Consider the following 21529-nt stretch of genomic DNA (forward strand, 5'->3'; position numbering starts at 1 on the left):
AATTAGTTAAAGCATTTGACGTCCAGAACTCAAAGTTCATTGCAGAGTGCAGAGGTCACCTCTTCTGTTTGCAGTAATCAGTGTCTTTACACTTGCCAGCACCCTCCGCTTTAACTATAACTCAGACCTAAGGGACACTTGCAGAGTTCTTCTTTGTATACAAACCTCCTCCAAAGACCACCCATTGACAAGCAATTGAGCAACTTCTTTCCCTATTTAAACTGATTAAAAGCAGATACGTATATATTTGGGATGTGATCAGGCCTGAGGCACTAGGTGGATCTTTATTAAATGAAACTGAATGATTGGACAAAGGGGCAAGTAGATCAATGGGTTGCTTTCTACTTGCAAGTGACACTATCTGGGTGTGAGTTGTGAGGGAGCCCTTTAATCCACTTCAGATGGGGAAGAGGTCAAGTCACCTGGGCTTTGGGTAGGGGTGGAGGGGGACGCCACTGCTGTAGTTTGACTTTAGCAGATACCCCATGTGAGCCTGCAAAAGGGGCACCTCCTCATGGAGGCAGCAGGGATAAGTATGCCCCCCTAGGAAGCCCTCTCCTCAAAGTCATTAGCCAGTCTATGAGTGTAGACTGAAACCTCTGCTGGAGTAATTTCTTCTCCCCAGGGTCCATTATTTGTTTTGTGTTGTTAATTTATGTGATTTGGGGTTTTCGTTCTATTTGGTATGTTTGCTTATATGTTTTGGTATATTGCTTTTTACAGTTTTTTTAGTTTGTTTTTGGAGATGAGAATGGATGTTCTATGTGAAAGCTGAGTTCCTTGTTTCTTTCTTTTGCCCGTGGCTGACTGCATGCTCTCTGTTGATGTCTTGTTCCTGGTTCTTGACACTGGCCATCTTGTCTGTGAAAGGAGGCGCTGCGGCGGGCTTGCTTGATCAGAAGAAAGGGAAGTTGGCTTGGTTTAGTCACTCCACAGAAACCCATGGTAATGTTCCCCTGCTCTGTGTGTGTAAGTGTGTGTTGGTACCTACCGCACTGGATGGGAGGGTATTTTTCTTGATGGCTTGCGATGCAGTGTTCATGTGTGTGTATGTTTTTGTGTGTATGTGTGGTTTTTGTCAGGGGATGGTAATCTGTCCCACTCAAAGCCACTGCCTTGTCATCTCCTCATATGTATAAAGTCAGCGGACATGACAATCAGAAGCAGCTATTCTTTGATGGAACCTTTCTTTTGGATAGTGCCAGCCAAGATTAAGGTCACTGTGAAGGCCGGCTTGGTACTGGTACAGGCAGTTCTTTGATTTAGAAGATGACGCGGTTCTTCCTAATGCCCAGGCCCGCCCACTCCAAACTTGGTTGTCCTTCCAAGCCTAGCACCACCACCATCACACCACTCCACTAGCACACAAGGGCCTCTCTGGGAGCAAAGTGTCACAAAGTCAGGTAGCTTTTTATACACAGCTCCTCTCTTTAAACAATGATGCCTGAAGATCAGAGACGGCTGGAGACAGATGGATTGAAAGACCGAAGGCTCTTCAATATTATGACTTCTTCCTTAGTGTGGATGCAGCAAGGAACCCTGGCAAGCTCTGAAGGTTCTGTCTTCCCAACTCCCAATGCTAAAACCATCCCTAAAGTCTGGTCTCACTCACCAGCTCCCTCAGACCTCAGGCTGTAAAATTTATGTAAATGCTGTGAAACTCAACACTACTATGTGGCTATTCACCACCCTCCTATGATGCTCCCAGGGCCCGATTAGGCTTTAAGAACGTCTTGTCCTAGGGTGTAGACTAGGGAGTTGGTCAATGTGGGGGCAATCAAAATGAGCATGGTACAGGGGGTCATGACACCTGTGCTCAGGCCAAGTCCTACCCCAAACACACTGCAGGACCTTGGGCATCTGTCCCTTCCCTGGGCCTCACTTTCCTATCCTGTGAAGTGAAGGGAACAAGTTAGAGCTGGATGATGTCTAAAGTCCCAGCCAGCACCAAACTTTTTTGAAATGACATCTGGATTTCTTTTTACCCGACTTTATTGAAAACAAATCCTAAGGTAGAGAGGTCTCTCATACATGACAAACATATGGTAAGACATGGGCTTTCTATTTGTATCTTCCATGTTCTTGAAATGAGTCTCTTCTCACCTGCCCATCTTGTCTTCATCCAAAAGAAAAGAAACAGGAAAATCCACATCCAGCAGTATTATCCCTATAACAAGTAGAAGTCTTTCCCTGGGCTGTGGCAGCCCAATGGGGACGTGTCACCTGGTGCTACATCACCTGATGCCACACCCTCACTAATTGCAGATTCTATGGCTGCTAAGGACTAGTGATTTTCTCGCCAGGTGAAGAGTTCAGTTCTATAAGGAGAGCTGAACCAGGACCGATGATGTAATGGCCACTCTAAAGAACCAGGTTGGCAAAAATAAGGAACTCATTTTTGTGTCATTTTAGAAGGATAATAGAAGGTGAAAAAGAAGAAAATCTCTCTTAAGTTAAACTTTTATTTGGAATAAAAAATGATAATTAAAAAATGGCTTCTTCTAAGCCACCAAACTGGGTTCCAAGCTAAACAGCTCCTACTGCTCTGGAAATTCAGCCCACTACTGCCTCAGGAAGAGGCTAGAGATCGACTGGGCAGATTGGTTCCAGTGGAATTAGATGGTTTATACCCAGGTCAACCTGTTGAGATGGGCATGTCAAGACTGCTGACAGGGGAGATAGTAACCCTGCAATCTATCTTCAAGCCACATTTAAACTTAATTTGGTAGATTCCACAATTGTGCTCCTCATTCCTGATGTCTGCAGTGCTAGTTTGTATCTTAGTACCTGATTCTGGTAATGGCCATTCATGTCAAGCTCCCCATTTCAGGTACAGTCCTAGACATAATTGACTCAGGAACCATCATGCACTACAGGACAAAGGGCATTCCTCCAAGTGCATCTAGTTCATGCAGGTGGCAAAAATGCCCTCTCAACAAACAAACTGGGCCCTAAGTTTGGGGATGGTACCTCTTAGAATTGGTAGGTGGAAAGAAGTAAGGGAAATAAAATATTTTCATGAATGCTCCTCTTTTTGTGGCAAGTAGTGGATGAAAATGGAAAACCTTGCACAGCTTCTCCAAAGGCGTAGAGTTGAGGGTAGAGAAAGGATTCAATGGGCAGCGTTTTCAGGATGTCTTCTATTAGGTAAAGGATCTTATCACCAGATTTCCTCCCACATTCCCACTAGTTTAGAGTGCCCTTGGCAGCAAAACTTACCCTACATGAGCAGCAGGCATATCAGTCAAGGAAATCCCTGATCCTGGCCAGGGCAGTGCCAGGGCCCAGCCTGCTCGCAGCAGCACCCCCTACCCCAGCAGCCTCCGTCTTGGGATTGGGTGTGTTGCAAACTAATGTTCTTCTCTCCCTTTTCCTCCCCACCCTCAATGCCTGGCTCGGCATCACTTCGACTCTTGCAGTGAGCATGCCTACAAGTGAGACCGAGTCTGTCAACACAGAAAATGTGCCTGGAGGTGACATCGAGGGAGAGAACTGCGGGGCCAGGCTGGCGTGAGTAGGCACGGCTGGAGCTTTCCGGGTCGCGGGCAGGGAAGCTGTGTCCTGAAGTCACAACGAGTTGGCTTCTCGCTGGGAGGGGTAGAGATCCGAGCACAGCAAGAAACAGAAACCTCAGGTGGTTACCTGTGTGGGGAGAGGAGGGCCCAGGTTGAGTGTGGCCCTGGGAAGGGATGAGTCTTAAGTTGAGGCTAGTCTTCAGTTCAGTGCTTCTGCGAGGCTCTGACTCCTGGATTTGGAGCCCCTTCCCACCACGTCAGAGAAATACAGAGAGTGTGTGTGTGGGGTTGGGGTAGCTCTGAAGTCTGTTTCTTTCCAGCCCCTCTCACCCCCTTTCATAAGAGATAGCTATGTTAAGTTCCCTGGGTCCTGCTAGCCACCTTTCCATTCCGATAAATGTGACCTGGAAGAAAAGCCAACAGGTAAGAAAATACACTGGGCGGTAATAAACCTTATCTGCAACACGAAGTTATCCGTCTAGCGGAGGGAAACAGAGATGCCTGGAATACAGACTTGAGTTAATAAAAAATTCACCTGTGCTTAGCCTAGAACACGGCCCCCTCCTGCCACATAAGCCCCAGCCTAGGTGTTCACATCTTCCCTTTCCCTGGGTCAGACCCCAGTCCCTGGCTTTGGGGAGCTGACTTTGGCCCGGGACCGGGCAGGTGTGAGGAGGAACAGTTTACACGTGGATTATCACAATCACCCATTAGTTTGATCTTAAAAATGGAAACCAGTAGTCCCTGGGAAATGTCCCACCCCCAAAAAAAATGACGGGAAAAAATGGTTTAACTGCTAAAAATAAGCAAACTGCTGGTTTCATTACCAGTGTCTCAGAAAGCAGAGTCCAAAAATTAAAGTTGTGTTCGGTCAGGGGGTCACATTGACCTTGAGCATGAGGCCTCCTGGGCCATTCAGCTTCCACGCTGGGAAGTGGAGGCTGCTTCTCCTGTTGCCTGGTAGGAGTAAGACCTGTAAACTCACCCCAGTCACTGACAGGCACCACAAGCAGAAGGCTCCAAGTAGGACCAGTCCCAAAGAAAATGGGTTTGTAAATCACTCCAGCAGTGAAACGGCACCTTATCTCACCCTTCCTCTCTGAAATTACTCAATGGTCTGGGCAAACCTAACCCTTTTTAAAAGGTTGGCTGTAGGTAAGTCTGAACATAAGCCATGCCAGCCTTGAGGGTGGCCTCTGAGCCAAAGGAGAAGGGAAACGAGGCTTAGGAATAGACCAGCTCTTGCAACTTCTGTTTCCAGGGGACACAGGGCCTTCAATATCACTCACTCTGACAGTGGCACCAGGGAGTCTGCACTGCAGATTTCTCAGCATTGTTGGGAAGCAATTATTGTCGAAATGTTGTTAAAATACAGTGCTAATTACATTTTTCAGCAGCAGTCCAAGCCTTTTCCCTCTCCTCTTCTTTTGGAACCATACAAAACAAGCACTTGAGTTTCTGGAAGTGGGCCCCAGACAGCCACAGTAGGGAACGGCAGATAGCAAGCCTTCAAAGCCCATCAGGTCTAGGCCTTTCTGTCTTCTTGACACCAAGTGGGGTTGGGAGGAAGATGATCCAGGACCCTGCAACTCTGGCTTGTGGGCATGGCCCAAGTGGCAGACCAGGAGGGACCATGGGGCTGCCATCAGGGGGTCACTTGGGAGTAGTTTCAGGAAAGCATGGAGGCTCTGTTGTAAGAAGAACATGATTGTCCCCCATAGGGGACACTGGCATCTCTAGTACATCTGTCATTTCTTGAGGATATGCTCTGCGGACTTGAGAGCTCTGTAGAAATGGTCCCTGTTATCCCCATGAATATCCACGTTTATGCATCTACCCTGTGTGTGTAAAATACGTAGTCACAGTGCCGGAATTATAATATGTACCTAATAAATTATGGTCTTCCCCCAACCCACTCCCCTCCCCACCCCCTGCCTCAGGCAGTGATGGGATGAGAATGCCAACATTCCTAGTAGGAGAGACAGCATGAGGACAGGCTCGGGGCTGAGCCTGAGTGTGATGGTGAGGAGACAGTGAGACGCTAGTCTTTAAAGCTAAGAGCTAAAAGTTGTGTTTGGTGAGATGAGGTCAGATGAGGGTTTCTATGTAGTGAGAAGGCCTGGATGAAGATGGTTCCTGAAGTGGTGGGGGCAGAGAGAAAGGAACTGCAATATGCTATTTTGGTAGGGAGGGGCAGGTGGGGAGGAGAGGTGATGAAGAGGAAGGAGCCATCGAGGTCTGAAGACAGAAGACTATAAGGATGCTGAAGTAACACTTGAAGCCGGAGCCCAACCAGAGGGGCTTGCAGATGTCACACCGGCAGCAGGATGTGGAGGTCAAAGGCTCTACGTGGAACAGGGATGGAGCCACGTGTTTGAGGCTATCCGTATAAAAACTATTAATGAGGTTATAGGACAAGAGTTGTTCACAGAGGAATAGAGGCAGAAGACCAAGGGCTGACCATTGGGAAAGTGACACACAGAAGAATAAGAACAAGTAAATGAACCAGACAAAGAGGTGTTAGGTGAGCAGACGGCGGTACTCGCCTGGAAGCCTCAGGGGGAACAATTTCAAGACAGAGCTGTTTCTTTGTACATTGATTCCACAGGATGCCCAGCTTGGTGCTGGGCGATGGGGATACGTAGCAATCGAGCAAATTGACACCATCTCATTGGAGCTCTCAATCTGATGTGAAAGTGACATTAAACAAGTAAATAAGTCATTATAAATTGGGATAAATTTTAAGAAGTAACTGTCATGAGGGTTAATAGTAGAGGGAGGGACCTGATTTAGACTGGCAGGTTAGGAAAAACTCCTTTGAAGAATTAAAATTTAAGCTGAGAACTGAAGAGTGAACATACATTGTTGAGGTGAAGACTAAGGAAGAATATTCCAACTGTGTTTCAAGGCCCTCGGGTGGAAGAACTGAGAGAAGGCCAGTGCCGCCAAGGCAGACGTGGGGGGATAGTCGGGGGGACAAGGGTGGAGACGGGGAAGGCCTGATAGATCCTAACGGTCTTGGTCTTTACCGCAAGACCATGAGGAGTCATTGAACGCGAGAAGTCACAAGAATGTGGAACTGGTTGATTTGGTGAGCTCCGCATTCTTGAAGGATCACTGATGTTCGAAGAATGGGTAGGAGCGAGGCTGATAGGAAGTAGGCACACAGTGAAACGGTCTCAACAGCAGTTCCCGAGGTGCAAGAGGATGGTGGATCAGGCTGGAGTCACGCGTAGAGTTGGAAGAAGCGGATGGATTATTTGTGTGTTCTGGAGCCATACTCTACAGGACTTGATTGTGGGAGTTGGAGTCTCGGTAAAGGAGAGGGTGTGGACATGAGCCAGCCTAGGGCACTCACTCGAGAAGCGAGGCCATGGAAGAGAGAGAGGAAAACAGGGTAGGAGAAAGAGGAGGCAGCAATGGCAAGTGAGGGCTTGTTTTTCATCATAGTAAAGTCTAGACTAATCTTTAAGGCAAAGAAGAAGCCAGTGAAAAGGGAGAGGCTAAAGATGCTGGAATGGCAACGAGTGCTTATAGGAAGACACCTCTTACAAGGAAGGGAAGGGCCACTTCAAAGACAGTTGGAAACACTGGATTTACACAGGAAGAAGGAGTTCCTTTACCTCTGGGACTAACTGGAAGAGGGAAAGAGACCTGGCTTCAGGAATCCTGGGGTCTAGTCCCAGTGAGCCACCAACCAGCCATGTGACCTCAACCAAAGCACTTCTGCTCAGAGTCTCAGTCTTCTCCTCTGGCAAACGAAGGGGTCGGCCTTTTGGTTGGTTCAGGGTGCAGAGGCCTAGGGGTCCTGGGAATGGCAGGGACTACAGAAGGGGACCGCTTTCACCTCTATTACATGTTGGGCTTCTATGTAAGATTTCATATGAATAAAGCATTCTATAACTTGATGAATTACAAACCATAGATCCAGGTGGTATCTAAGGGTTCCTTACAGCTCTCAAAGGTTACCGTTTATAAATATAGAATCAGAAAGAAGCTCTGATGAAGAGGGTCAATGATAGGAGTCATACCAAATAATCTATCATCTCGTCACAGAAAGTGAGGGTTTGGTGTCCTAGGAACCTGGAGGACAATACAGAAGATTTGAACTATGAGTCACCGAGAGGTCACTCAGATTGCTGAGCAGTACTGAAGCTGCGGTGGAGACTGACATCATAAATGTGGAGTCAGCCTCGCAGAACAATTTGACATGTTTTTTGCAGGCTCTGCAGCCTGAGAAGAGCTAAAAACAGGCAATGTTGTGAACCAGGGTCAGGGTTTAGCCAAGCAGGCACAGCAGGAGGCCCAGGCAGTATGGGAGTCTACGTTGTGTTGAAGGCAGCATTGATGTGACCATGGGGCCACACTGGGTACTGGAGGTCAAGTCTGACATTAGCCTGGGAGCCCTGAAAGGGAGTGAGTGATTGGGAAGACCCAGGGAGGGCAAAAATTGGGTTTGGTGAAAGAGCAGGAGGGGTAATGGAGAAGGAGACTCTGACCGGAGATGCGGAGCAACTGAGTTCATCCCCCAGTAGTTGGAGCAATGCTCTGTGATGACAAGGCCCAGAGTGTGACCCTTCTAGTGGTGACAGCTGTGGGTGGTGTTACAGTTGTGGATTCAAGGTTGAGTCAGATGTGTGTCAGCCTTGATAGTGACTACAGTGCCCTCTGACTTATGTGAAAGGCAAATTGGGACATTTCAGGGAAATACTATGTCATATAGCAGGTAATAAACATATGGTGCTCGTTACTCTAAGAAGGGGAGAGAGACTGAAAATATAAATAGCTCCCAGGAAGTTCAAATATTTGTCAAATAGTGACAAATGCAAATTGAATAACTAAGCGAAATAAAAGGAGTTTTAGGTTTGTCTCTAATTTTGAACCTTAATATCAACAAAGAAAATTATGGTTTCCTAGAAGTTTTGTCTTGGAGGCCTGGACAGAGAAAGTGTCTTGGGTTGAATGAACTTCAGGTCCAACCCAGTGGAATTTTACCTCACTAGAATAATAATGCTGGGAAGCCAAGAAGCCTTCTGAGCAAGCTGTGCATGCCCCATTGGGGATTGGAGAAGTTGGAGGCCTCTACTCTTCTGAGGCCTCGTTGGAATCTGAGGTGGTTTAATCAGTAGGAAGAAGCATTTGCACATGTCAAACAGCCCTGAATGTGGAGTGGTGCCATGATACAAGGCACCCACATGCTCCCTAGCTTGCTTACTCACACAGTGGGATGGACCCGCTTTCCAAACCCTGAGCTGGTGGTGAAGTCCCAGGAGGTGAAAGACGGCCAAACAGTGGGTTCCCTCTGTTTACACGAAGTGGAGTCCTGTGGTTGACTCCCACCTGTACAAGGAAGTATGGAGAAGTCAAGGCAATTGGGCTTTACAGAGTTCTAACCTTGACTTTCCAAGGGCTGGGCTTTTCCTTTTCCTCCAGACACATGCCGCTTGAGCAATACCCTCCCCCTTCTTAAGTAGGGGTGCTTAAGTAATATGGTGCTTAAGAGGGGATGAATGTTTTGGATCCAGCAAGCCTAAAATTATGCTCACAATCCCCTGAGAACAGCAACAACAACAAAAATCAGTCTTCAGGTGAGGTGCCCACGGTTATACATCAGGACTTGTAACTAAGTGGAAAAGAAAGTCCTGCTCCATTTCCTCCTCTTCAGAATGTGCCAGAATACCAAGGAAGGACCCATAGCCAATGACCATGCTTGAACTAGGACCTCATTTCAAACAGTCACCCTAGCCCTGGTCCTCCCCTGTGCCCACATCCCAGAGTCATTGCCTTAGGATATAGGAGCACTGAGATTTGGTCTCCCCATTAGGTGTTTTTAAGAACCCACTTTTGCTTATGACTCACTTGGACTGAGAGAGAGAGTGCGAGAGAGCCTTACAGGGAAGGGCATGTGGTCTGCATTGAAGGGACCCCAGAGAGGATCACTGGGACATTTCTGAGAGAAAGCCTGGGGCCAGGCCCAGCTCTGTAGACAGCCGCAAGGCTAAAGGCCATGCATCCACTCTGACTTATGTTTAACAGCAAGGAGAGTCAGTTGCCTAAAAGCAAGACTGGGGGAGACCCCGATGGTCCCAAGCTCAGCATGGCCCTGCTGGAGAAGAGAGCACCCGGATTCCCCATCACCCAATTAGCAGCTGGAAACATTTGTTTCCCCCATTAAACTGTGGCTCTAAAGAAAAATGCTCCCTTGGCTCCCAGTCCCCCACCCACATGCTTTGTTAATATGTGATTAAACCCTCCAGTCCTAGCAGGCAGTCTTTGGGGGTGGGAAAAGGTTATTAGCTAACCGTTCAGAGCAGCAAAGGCACTTGGCTCAGAATCTCAGTGCCCCAGAGATATAATTATCTCATGCACGATGGCTTTGCCACCTGTCACATCTTCTGGTTTAATTTTTTTTTTAATAAAAAATAACGAGAGGGGTTGTTTTCTTGCTATGCGACAGAGCTCACTGTGTGCTGAACTGGGACAACACAGGCTTGCAGCAGTGACCTCCCGAACTCCCCGCCCCTGTGTTCTCTCTGCATCTCTCTTTGTCTCTCTACTGCTGTCTCCATCCCTTTCTTCATCTCTAACTTGCATTCTGTGTCTTCCTGCATGTCCATCTGAGCATGGGCACTCCACCTGCAATCTCCCCAGTGTTCACTACCTTAACACCCAAGCCTTCTCTGACACGTTGCCTTCCGTTTTTTTGTCTCAAGTGCTTATATTCTCTCTCTCTCTCCCCCGCTCCCCCCATCTCTCTCTCTCTCTCTCTCTCTCTCTCTCTTCTTCTCTCTCCCTCTTTCTCTCCTTCCCTTCCTCCCTCCCTCCTCTCCCAGCCTGCCTCCATCCAGCCTCCCCTGGACTCTCCTATCTGAACAGATATTCTCAGGACCTCCTTGAAGTCTCCACCCTTCAATGTACCTCTCCTCCCCATATGATGACCCTTCGAGTCAGCCACCGGCACACCTTCCCTGTGCTTCTGCCCAGAAGTCCCCCACGTCTTCGGGGTTGCACATGACTGTCAGCATCCCGGGTTTCTGCCCAGGCCCCTTGGCTGTTTCTTTATGCCCAGTTTGCAGCCCTTGGGCCAGGACCGTAGTGGCCTCTCAGTTTCCAGCTGGCTCCTTTTGCTCATCTTCACTTCATACCCCAGCACTGGGTAGGCTCCTGCTTTTACAGCAGTGGAGCCTTCACCAATGTGTTCCTGTCTGTGGTTTCCGGCTGGTGAGATCCTCGTGCCTTCAGGAGAGGCCTTCCTCTCCTCTATGGCTCTTCTCAAGGTGCAGCATTCCTAACACGCTGTCTAACCTGACCTCGTGGAACCTGCTGGGAGACACTGGTCATCTGAGAACACGGCCCTCTCCCTCTCCAGGGAGCATTGTCTCCACTTAGAAGATACTGGATTTGTAGATTTGTCAGCTGGGCCAGCCCTCAGTCTCCACATTCAAACACATGAACACGCCAGGAGATGCTGACAAATAGGGTTTTCTCTCCAAAGTTCATACCACACATCCATCCAGTGCCCGTATGCAGTCACCCGGGGAACATCAGACTTCTCTGGCCTTGTTGAATATCTTTGAAAGAGAAGAAAATGTGTGTGTCGTTTGGTAATGTCTCCTTTTTCTCTTTCAGCCACCGGATCTCCAAGTCTAAGTTCAGGTGAGTGAGATGCATGCTGCTGTTCTTTCCTGCTGCCTGCCAGCTCTGTCCCCAGCTACCCTTTTGGGTAGCCCAAGGTCATACCTACCAGATGGGGTGGTAGGGTGAGGGGTGTTCTTCTAAGGGGGTAACTGCTCCCTTTTGTACGACTATCAAAAAGAGGCTTATGGATCAGATCAGGCAGGTAATTCAGGGTTCGTATTTGTTGAATCCTCTTTGACTGTCAGTCTTTTTGGCAGCACCATCCCTAGGAGGTTGTGAGACCTAATGTCTCCCTCTCCCTTATAAGATAAAGTCCAGTTAAAATAAATATAATGTAAACACTTGCTACTATTCGTGACTGTTTCATGTTTATGGAACACGATGAGATATGGACTTGAAGGATTATGGAAAGCACATAGGATTATGACACTGCTCTGCTTCAGAACCTTCCACGGGACCCATGGTCTTCAGCCCCCTGTCTGCCTTTCCAGCCTCACCTCCCACACTCCCCTAAACATACCCTTTGTTCTAACCACATGGAATTTCTTGCAGTTACCAGAAAGTTCCCTGTCTTCTGGCACATCAGGGCCTTTCTTCTACCTGAATCACCATGTCCCCATGTCTTCATCTAGAGAAGTCAGACTTATGTTAAGAACCTCAAATGTTATTGCATCTGTGACACCTTCTGCAAACTCTCCAGGGGAGTTATTCGCCCCCTCCATTCCCATAGTGCTTTGCTCATGCCTCTATCATAGCACTTACCGTGGTTCACTCCATTGATTGGCTCACAGGCCTGTTTTCCCCAGCAGTCTCTGCATGCCTGAGAGAGATTATTTCCAGGAATCCAGCTAAGTGCCTGTCCAGTGGCAGGCTATCCATATGTATGTGTTGACTGGATGAATGGATGGATATGTGGAGTGGGGATGCGAATTTATACCCCAAAGTTTGTACATGCCAAAAGATATTGGTTGTTAATATTTCATAATGGATCTAGTCTGGCTTCCCTAGCCTCACCTACTGTGTAGCAGGAGCATAAATAACACTAAATTTTAGTCCACCTGGGTAAATGTAGCCCAATGCCGTATTTTAAATAGTCCCTTAAGATAAAATGTTCCATCTCTCATGTATCCTTTGCCCAGCTCCTCTCCAGGACAGGGTCTGGAAGCTGGGGAGTGGGGACTTCAGGATCCCAGGAAGTAAAGAGGGCTTGCTCAGGACTGGTCCTGGAGTCCTCCTGAGACCTCTGCTCATCTTTGCTGTGCGGTGGCTAGTCTGGGCTGCTCTCTGAACTGGTGCCTGCTGAGGTGCAGCAGGTCTATCTGATTTGGGCATCCACCACTGAAGTCCACGGGCCCCCATATTTGTATCTGATCTTAAAACCTCCACCTCTGTTCTCTGACCCCCAAGCTGTATTGGTCCACTGACTTTAGCACCCCGACACCTCATCTGAGTGCACGGACACTTCCAGGCCCGTCATACTCCATGCACAAGCTATGGGGAACCCAGAGCACCAGGGCAGGCTCACCCACCTGCCTGCCCCCCGTCACTACCTCTTCACCAGCCTGGATGGAGCACTAAGCCAAAGGCTGACATTCTCCAGGGGCCTACAGCCCCCCCGCCCCACTACACCCAGTAGAGACTGCCCACTAGCCCCAGTGTCCCTGGGCCTCCCCATGACAATCTGGGTGTTTCTAAAGCAACACTCCCTAACCTCTTGAGGCTTGGTACCAAAGACTGAGAATTAAATGACTCTGGTGTCTGACTTTCTCCTCTACTTCCGACACCTTCTTTCTTCCATATTCCACTGGGACTGGAAAATTCAGGCTTTTCTCCCCTTCCTCTTTCTCTCAAGCCATGACCTCCTTCACGTGAAAATCTAGGGAGAAGTCTGCCAGGCCTAGCTCCTATTACATGAACACGAGTCCTGGAAATATAGAAAGTCCTCTCTCTCAGTAAGGCTTGGATCTTACTGCTGTGTCTCCTGCATCTGGAGAAGTGGCTGGTACATAATAGGGATGGAATAAATGTGTGCTGAGTAAGTGAACGAATGAATGGTCTTGCCTCAGTAACAAAATATCTAACTGGACAGCCAAAGCTGAGAAAGCGTTTTGTGCTTCTGCCAGTTCCAAAGCCCCACACAATAGGAGTAAGGGATATAAAAATATTTCCAAAATATCTTTCTCATTATATGCAAATGAGTGCATCATAAATGAACAAATGAATGAACGAATGAACATGATCTGGAGGATAGAAAAGAAAGTGCATATTTGTATGGACTCTGTCGAGTTAGATACCCAGGGCACTCTGGGAACATTTTCTTATCCAGTGATCTATGGTGTATCCTGTGCTTTTGAAAAAGAGGAAAGAACAGTTGCTTTCCTTAAAGCCCCCTAACTTAGTTAGGAAAGACCCCTTAACTCTGGGCTCTGCTCAGCTTTGAGGCTTGGCTCCCTCTGCTATGTTCTTAACTTCCTACAAACCAGCCGTTTGACCTCTGCAGCTACTATTCAAGATACAACAGGGACCAGCCCTGTGGCGCAGTGGTTAAGTTCGGTGCACTCTGCTTTGGCAGCCCGGGTTGATGGGTTCGGATCCTGGGTGCAGACCTACACCCCTGTCAGCCATGCTATTACAGCGACCCACATACAAAATAGCAGAAGATTGGCACAGATGTTAGCACAGGGCAAATCTTCCTCAGGAAATAAAAAAAGGTAAAAGAAAAATGAGTAAGTGTGACAGGAGTTCTGAGTCTGGGAAGACTAGAAAAGTTTGCCATGGAAAAGCTGGGACTTGAGCTGAGCCCTAAAGGAAGTGCAGGCCACAGAAATAGAGAGAGAAGACTTTGTATTCCCAAAAGGCTTCTTACCAGTAGGTTGGCACTATCATTAAACCCCTTTTCAGATGAGGATACTGAGGCTGAGAGGGGCCCAGGGCCACGGGGCTCATATATGGCCGAGTCACAACCCACACCCAGGACCCGTGCTGCTAACCACCGTGCCATCCTGGTGATAGGTTCTGCTCAGGAATGCTAGCCCCTATCTTTGCTTAGCTGTTGTATTGTGGGCACGGGGTGGGTGGCTCTACCACAGTGTTATTGGATAGAAATGTAATGTGAGCCACATGTGCACTTTTTAAAATTTTCTAGTAGCCACGTAAAAATTAAAAACAGGTGAAATTAATCTTAATAAAATTTATTTAACCCAATGTATCTAAAACATTATCATTTCAACATGTTATTAATATAAAAATTATTGATGAGATATTTTACATTCATTTTTTTTGTCCTACGTCTTTGAAATCCAGTGTGTATTTTACAGTTACTACACATCTCAATTTGGACTGGCCACAATTCAAGTGCTCAATAGCCACACGTGGCTAGTGGCTACTGCACCAGAGAGTGTGGCCCTAAGGGGTCTGCGCAGATGTCAAATGGTGGCTGTCGAGTCCAGATTCTAGAGCCCACTGATGGTGTCTGTTCGGGTAATATCAAAGACTGGCAATGGATTGAAAATGCCATCAAAATTATCAAGTACACATGGAGCAGTTTCTGTCTGCTGCTAAGGTTTCCACTGCATGTGTAAGAAAAATGCGTCCTCGCACTTTCTGTCTGTCCGATTGTGGCAGCCAAGATTGAATGGGAGAATACAGGAGAAAAACTGGGTAATATGGGGAAAAATGGACAGAGAACTTTTGCAACTCAGAAATAACCTTGTAAACAGTGAAGAGCCTGTTTTACTCCAAAAAAGAATCTAAAATTTGAATTTAAAAAAAATCAAAGTATTCCTGATTACTTTCTTAGTTTAACAATGACATGAATGAATTTGAGCTTCAAACTGTCCTATTCTATTTCCAAGAACGAATGGTTTATTTAAAAGAAATATTAGAATAGAGCTTTTAGGGGCCGGCCCAGTGGCGCAAGCAGTTAAGTGCGCGCGCTGCGCTACGGCAGCCTGGGGTTCGCCGGTTCGGATCCCGGGCACGCACCGACGCACCGCTTGTCAAGCCATGCTGTGGTGGCAGCCCATATAAAGTGGAGGAAGATGGGCACGGATGTTAGCCGAGGGCCAGTCTTCCTCAGCAAAAAGAGAAGGATTGGCAGATGTTAGCTCAAGGCTGATCTTCCTCACCAAAAAAAACAAAAAAAGAACAGAGCTTTTAGGGAAAATTCAGTAAATTAATGGACTTATGATTTTAGGGCAATATTAAGGTATTCTCTTGGTAAGCCAAGTCTCCACTTTGAGGAATTAGTTACAATAAGGAATTTTGCAACATTTGGGGCTCACTGTTCAGAATAGGTTTTAAACAGTTATGGAACAAATGATTCCAAAAGTCTCATGCAATTTTAAGGGATTAATCAGCTAACCTGTTGGAGTTTTCAGATCTGTACCTTACAGAGTTCTGAAGTGAACCCCACAGGGTCCTAAAATTTGGGAGGACTGTCTTGCCCCATTGTCAGTGAAATGTGCCTCCAGTGTTCCCTTTACTTCTGCCATCCCATAAGCAACAGACACGTGTCCAAATTTGCCCCAATCTCTCATAGTCCATTCTTAAATTACTTTTATGTATAAAAGAAATTTAATGATTTTGTGGGTTGTTTGTTCTCAGTTCTGTTAAAGAAAAGATAGAGACTTACTTTAGCTACCAGACAGAGCCTGAAGTAGCCACCATTTTGATGTTGTCTACTATACTAGAGGCCTGTCAAAAATTATGTGCCAAGCAAACTCTTTTAGGGGCACCGTCCTCTCCTCACCCTCACCCTTGTCCCTGAGTCACAAGAGGTCCGGGGCTCTCAAGCCTTGTTTTCGACAAGGAGTTGGTAAATCTGCCTCAAGTTTGTCTCCACTGCTCTGCCAACCTGGCAGTGAAGTGCTCCTACCATGTGAAATGGATCACGCTAAGTACTGTGGGTCTAGAACAAAGGGGAAGACAGTCCCTTCCCCTCTAGGATCTTAGGATCTCATTGGAGAGGCAAGAATGATACAGTAAAAGATAACTGACAATACAAGGCAGTGGCAAGTCATTTCCTCTGGGGAGCCTTGGCTGGCTCCTCCACGCCTGGCTTGGACACCCTTTGATGTGCTCCGGGGCACCTGCACTAAGCCTGCTCTGGTGCTAAGCGCCCTCTTTGATTGCTTGCTTAGGGGTCTGTATCACCCACATGAGTTTTATGCAAATACTCTGTTTATCGTAGTAGCTTGAATATCTAGTACCTAGCCCATGGAAGGTATTTAATAAATATTTTTGAAGGTGTAAGTAAAATGAGTAATGCAGACAGTAAGTGTGACAGGAGACTGGGAAGACTGGAAAAGTTCACCATGGAAAAGCTGGGACTTGAGCTGAGCCCTAAAGGATGTGCAGGACATAGAAGGGGGAGGTCCTGGTAGGTGAGGGGACAGTCCATGTAGGTGGAAAGGCAAGAGCAGGGCTCAATATTGGGAAGAGGTGAGGTGGATCCAGGGGTGAGTGAGCAGAAATTTCCCATGGGAATGCAACGATATAGAAGTTTGAAGATGTACATTAGAGACATTCATCTCCATCCTTCTCTCCTATGTCTACATTTGGGATGTTCTATTCCTAGAGTAAGTGACTTTTCCAGTTAGTATGAAGGGAATGTGACTAGCAGGCAAATTGCTCCTCCCTGTTTTATCATTTAATTTCTATATCCTCCATACATATGTAAACACACAAATAAATTTACACATTCTAATAAACCATTACATTTATTATACAGTAGGAAGCGTTGCCAGGAAACCAGTTGTCAAGCAAAGCTATATTTTGAAGAATGGGAGGTGTGTAATTATCTTTAAATACTCTCTCTGGATAGTAATTAGCCCACCCCCATCCCAGCCCAAGCCCATGTGACTCTCCTGAATGGCTGTGCCCAGGAACAGCACCATTTAATGGATACACCCTGTCTATGACGGCCGCTCCTTCAGGGGTCCAAGCAGAGCAGCTCCAGCCCGTGGGTCGGGCCCAACTGTGTAGCACCCCGCATCTACTACCACCAAACTTGGGGAAACAGGAGCTTCCTCAGCTTCTCGATATTCAACTGACTCCAAGTCAGTTCCTGCATGCTGTGAAAGAAGCAAACTTGCTTCCTTTGGCCTCTGAGTAACAGCTATCAGTGATTTCTGTAACATGAGATTGTGTCTATTTAAAACATATTCTTTGAAACTACGATGTAAGCTATTTAAGATCAGATATGAGTTCATCCTGAAAATTCACTGTTCAGGAAAAGAATTGTCTTACCAATTTCTCTACAATATTAATAACTACAATAACAGGAAAGAAGCAGTCCTGCCCTGGCAAGATAAGGCTCCTCAGCACGAGGTCGCCTCTCCCTAGGGACCCCTGGGACCCCTGTCCGATTCCTTTGCCCCTCTCTTCGCCCTCCCCTGTCCTCGCTCTTACCCAGCGTGGTATGTCTTGGGGATGAAAGCCTCCCTGAGTGCATGCGGGAACCATAATCTTCTGACCCCAAGCGTTTCTTCTCTGTGTAGTGAACGTCCCCCAAGAAGCAGGTAAGTGTCCCCTGCAGAGGTCTGGCGCTCACTGGAGGTGGCTTTCCAGCCCCCACAGTGATGTAGGGGTCAGATCAGAACACTGCTCTATTAATCCTTCTTCCCTCCCTGTTCTGCAGGCTAAAAACTAAGTTCTCCCTGCAGTGCTGAGGAAACGATTCCCTTCTTAGAAATACCCCCCACTTTCTAGCCTCATAATAGATTTTAACAAAGGTTTAGTAACAAGATTTTCCACAGACAGAAGGTAGAAAAGGGACAGAATAGAAATATAGGTGAAGTCAAGCTATCTCAAAAGGCAGTTTGAGGGCCAGTGGAGGGATCCACAACAGCGGTCTGCATCCCTGGAAACCGAGAATGCAGCTGAGTGCGAATATTCACGCCCCAGCATTCTGCTTTGTCTCTCCCCTGCCTTCTTTGTAACCCAGACAGGCTCTGTCTTCAACTGCCTGCTGAGTCTCTCCACATACATGACCTGCAGGCCCCTCAAACGCAATCCCCAAGCTGAGTGCCCCACCTTTCTCCTCCTCGCAACCTCCCTGCCCAGAGCATTCGTCTCCTGTCTGCACTGGTGTTGGTTCAAGACGCCATTCTTCCACATCACCCCAGCTAGCAATTTTGGCCGTCCCTTCCGTACCTTGCTCTCTTATCCCTACACATCTAGTCAGGTTCAAAAGTCTATTGATTCTGCCTCCAAAATTGTTGTCAACTCACTGTCCTCTTTTCCATTAATAAAGCCACTGCCCTCGTCATCTCCAATCCAGATGGCTGCAAGAGCATTCCTCATCCTACCCCTGATCTAGAAGTTGGCAGAGTGGTTGTTTTCCTTGATTGTTTGGTTTTCTAAAACCAAATCCCATCATGTCATTCTTTCTGTCACAGTCCTGAGCGCAGCCCTCTGCAGGCTTCCTCCCGAGCTCCTCTCCAGCACCCGTTTCTTCTCTCCTTTGCTCAGTGAGATATTTATTACGTGCTTGGTCAACTGAGTTACCAGATACACCTATATGTTTTCTCTGTACCATGAGGATGAACGCTGTAAGCTAGGAGGGGACAAGCTATAAACCCCTCCACCACAGGGTTACAGAACGTGAGTGTTTCTGTGGGATCGTCTAGCTTCAAGGTTCTCAACCATGGTTCACATTAGAACCACCTGGCAACTTTAAAAAATACTGATGGTATATTTGGTATTTAAAAAATACCCAGCCCCCAGAGAATGGGATGTAATTGTTTTGGGGTTGGGGCCTGGGTACTGGTGGGGTTTTTTGGCTGTTTTTTTAAGCTTCCCCAGGTAATTCTATGTACAGCCAAGTTTGAGAATTACTGACAAAAGTCCCTAACCAAGAGGCCATGGGAGCGTCATAAGGACCATGGCCAAGCTGCAGGGCGGCCAAGTGCTGCGTGAACTGTCTGTAGTGTGTGTGTATGGCTGTGCCAATTTTTCTGAACAGAGGTTCTAAATATTCGTCAGATTCTGAAAAGATTCTATAACCCCATGCAAGCCAAGAACCTCTGATCTGGATTCTGCCTTTGCACTGTGCACATGAGGCAGCGTGGAGTAAGGGTGAGACGCTGGTCTGGGGAGGAAACCAAGGCTGGCTCTGCTGCTGTGTGATGTTGGTCAAGGCCACCCCCACAGCCCTTTGTTTTCTCCTCCTCAAAATCAGGATAACACCTGTTTTGCAGAATTATCTCAAGAATTTGGGAGGAGGCACACAGGAGGTTCCATCAGCGGTAGCTGTTACTGGTAACCGTAACTACCGTCGCTGCTAGTCGTGCTCTTATGCTTGCAATACTACTCCTAAGAAGGCCGTTATTGCAAAATAAAAATAGTTCCCATTTTTTGAGCACCTTCAGCTGCATACCAGATGCGTTATATGGTATTTTATCAATCCCCACCACAACCCTGTGAGATTGGCCCTGTTCCCCTCTCACAGACGAGAGAACCAAAGCTTAGAAGGGAGCAGGGATAAGCCCAAGGCCCCACAACTAAGTGGTAGAGCCTGGTTAACGTGCTGGAAAGCTTGTCTCCTCACCGCCAGGTTGCACTGCTCCAGTGCGAGGCCAGGTCAGTTCATGGTGAGAGGAAGCCGCCGTGCTGCCTTTCGGACTAGGAGGAGTCTGAATTCCACAGCCAGCTCCCTCCCCATCCTCCTCTCCTCGCCCCTTTCCAGCCGCTACTGGCGCCGGTGGAACCGGTTCTGCAGAAGAAAGTGTCGCGCAGCGGTCAAGTCTAACATCTTCTACTGGCTGGTGATTTTCCTGGTGTTCCTCAACACGCTCACCATCGCCTCAGAGCATTACAACCAGCCCCACTGGCTCACAGAAGTCCAAGGTGAGAGGCGGCCCCTGGCACCGTCCTGGTTTACTCTTGTGACCTCAGCCCTCCATCCCGGGAGGGAATAGGCACAGGCAGGTTAATGGGAAAGCGGCCAGCAGCCATGGCTCTTGGCAGGCAACGTGCTGGGGACACCAAGGGCCTGGCCGCCCACAAGCCCCCCAGTAAGATGCACAATCTCACTGTAAACAGACGTGGCTCACCTGCCCAGTCTCAGACCATCTGCCTGCCCCAGCCGTCACTGTTGGGTCCAGCTGCAGCTTGTGTGGCTATCTCAGACCCTTGGCTGCCAGCTTCCCAGGGTGGAATGTCAGTACTTCAGGCCTTACCACCGCCTCTGGGTGGGCTTACAGAACATGAGGATGAGGTGAGCAAAGAAGGCAGGGAAGAGGACCCCAGTGACCTGAGTGCAAGGAGCTGTCCCGATGGCTTCCTGGACCCTAGGAGAGGATCTCACTAGCCAGCTGCTCAGCTGCCCTCCCAGGGAGTCAGGCGGACACAGGGGCTGCCTTCCAGAGCCCTGGGTGGCAGTGAGTCTCCAGTGTAGAGGGCAGGCTCCAGGGCCTGGCTCCCTCTTTTGGCTGACAGTTTGGGCAGATTACTCACCTCTCTGGACCTCACTTCTCATCTCTGAAAAGGGGCATGATAACAACAGTGCCAGCTCTCGGAGCTGCTGCCAGGAGTGGAGGAGATAACGCGTGCAGAGCCCTTGATGCGCGGGTGACACTTGGTAAATGTTCGTGTGATGATAACTAGATACCCTTTTGCATAGGTTTGGCCCTAACTGTTCTGTTCTGGCAGCAGTGGATGGGAGAGGTGTCCTGGCTGAGAAGGGAGTGTTTGGAGTTTTTCCAGTGGCGATAATTACTGTGTTTTCTTCCTCCTCCTCCCTCTTCTTGCACCCCTGTTTGGACCCTGCCCCCGCTCCTGAACCTGCCAGACACCGCCAATAAGGCACTGCTGGCCCTTTTCACGGCGGAGATGCTGCTGAAGATGTACAGCCTGGGCCTGCAGGCCTACTTTGTGTCCCTCTTCAACCGCTTCGACTGCTTCATCGTGTGCGGGGGCATCCTGGAGACCATCCTGGTGGAGACCAAGATCATGTCTCCCCTGGGCATCTCTGTGCTGAGATGTGTCCGGCTACTGAGGATATTTAAAATCACAAGGTATTTGGGTCCTCATTTCCCTTCGGACACGGGACTCAGGGAGAAGTTCTTCTGGAAGGCAGGGGAGGCAGAAAGGCCTGGGTGGGATGGTAGCTGCTGTTTCTTGAAGAGTCTGTCCTCTGCTCATGTATGACGGAGGGGAGCTTTTACTCATTTAGATGGCATATTATTTAGAAACTCCTTTTGGGGCCAGCCCGGTGGCGCAAGCGGTTGGGGGCACAAGCGGTTGGGTGCGCACGCTCCGCTGCGCCTCCTGGAGTGTACCGGTTCGGATCCCAGGCACACACTGACGCACCGCTTGTTAAGCCATGCTGTGGTGGCGTCCCATATAAAGTAGAGGAAGATGGGCATGGACGT

General features: G+C 48.1%; 1 protein-coding gene across 1 annotated transcript in view; it reads left to right on the top strand.

Annotated features, from left to right (window-relative positions):
- CACNA1C (calcium voltage-gated channel subunit alpha1 C) overlaps positions 1-21529 on the top strand; it is a 638289-nt gene that overhangs the window by 479562 nt on the left and 137198 nt on the right. The window contains exons 10-13 of the mRNA XM_058559143.1: positions 3420-3510; positions 11145-11171; positions 19843-20003; positions 20947-21172. Of these exons, the coding sequence (XP_058415126.1) occupies positions 3420-3510; positions 11145-11171; positions 19843-20003; positions 20947-21172 (505 nt within the window). The remainder of the gene's footprint in view (positions 1-3419; positions 3511-11144; positions 11172-19842; positions 20004-20946; positions 21173-21529) is intronic.

This window comes from Diceros bicornis, chromosome 17 (genome assembly GCF_020826845.1).
Source record: "Diceros bicornis minor isolate mBicDic1 chromosome 17, mDicBic1.mat.cur, whole genome shotgun sequence".
NCBI lineage: Eukaryota > Metazoa > Chordata > Mammalia > Perissodactyla > Rhinocerotidae > Diceros > Diceros bicornis.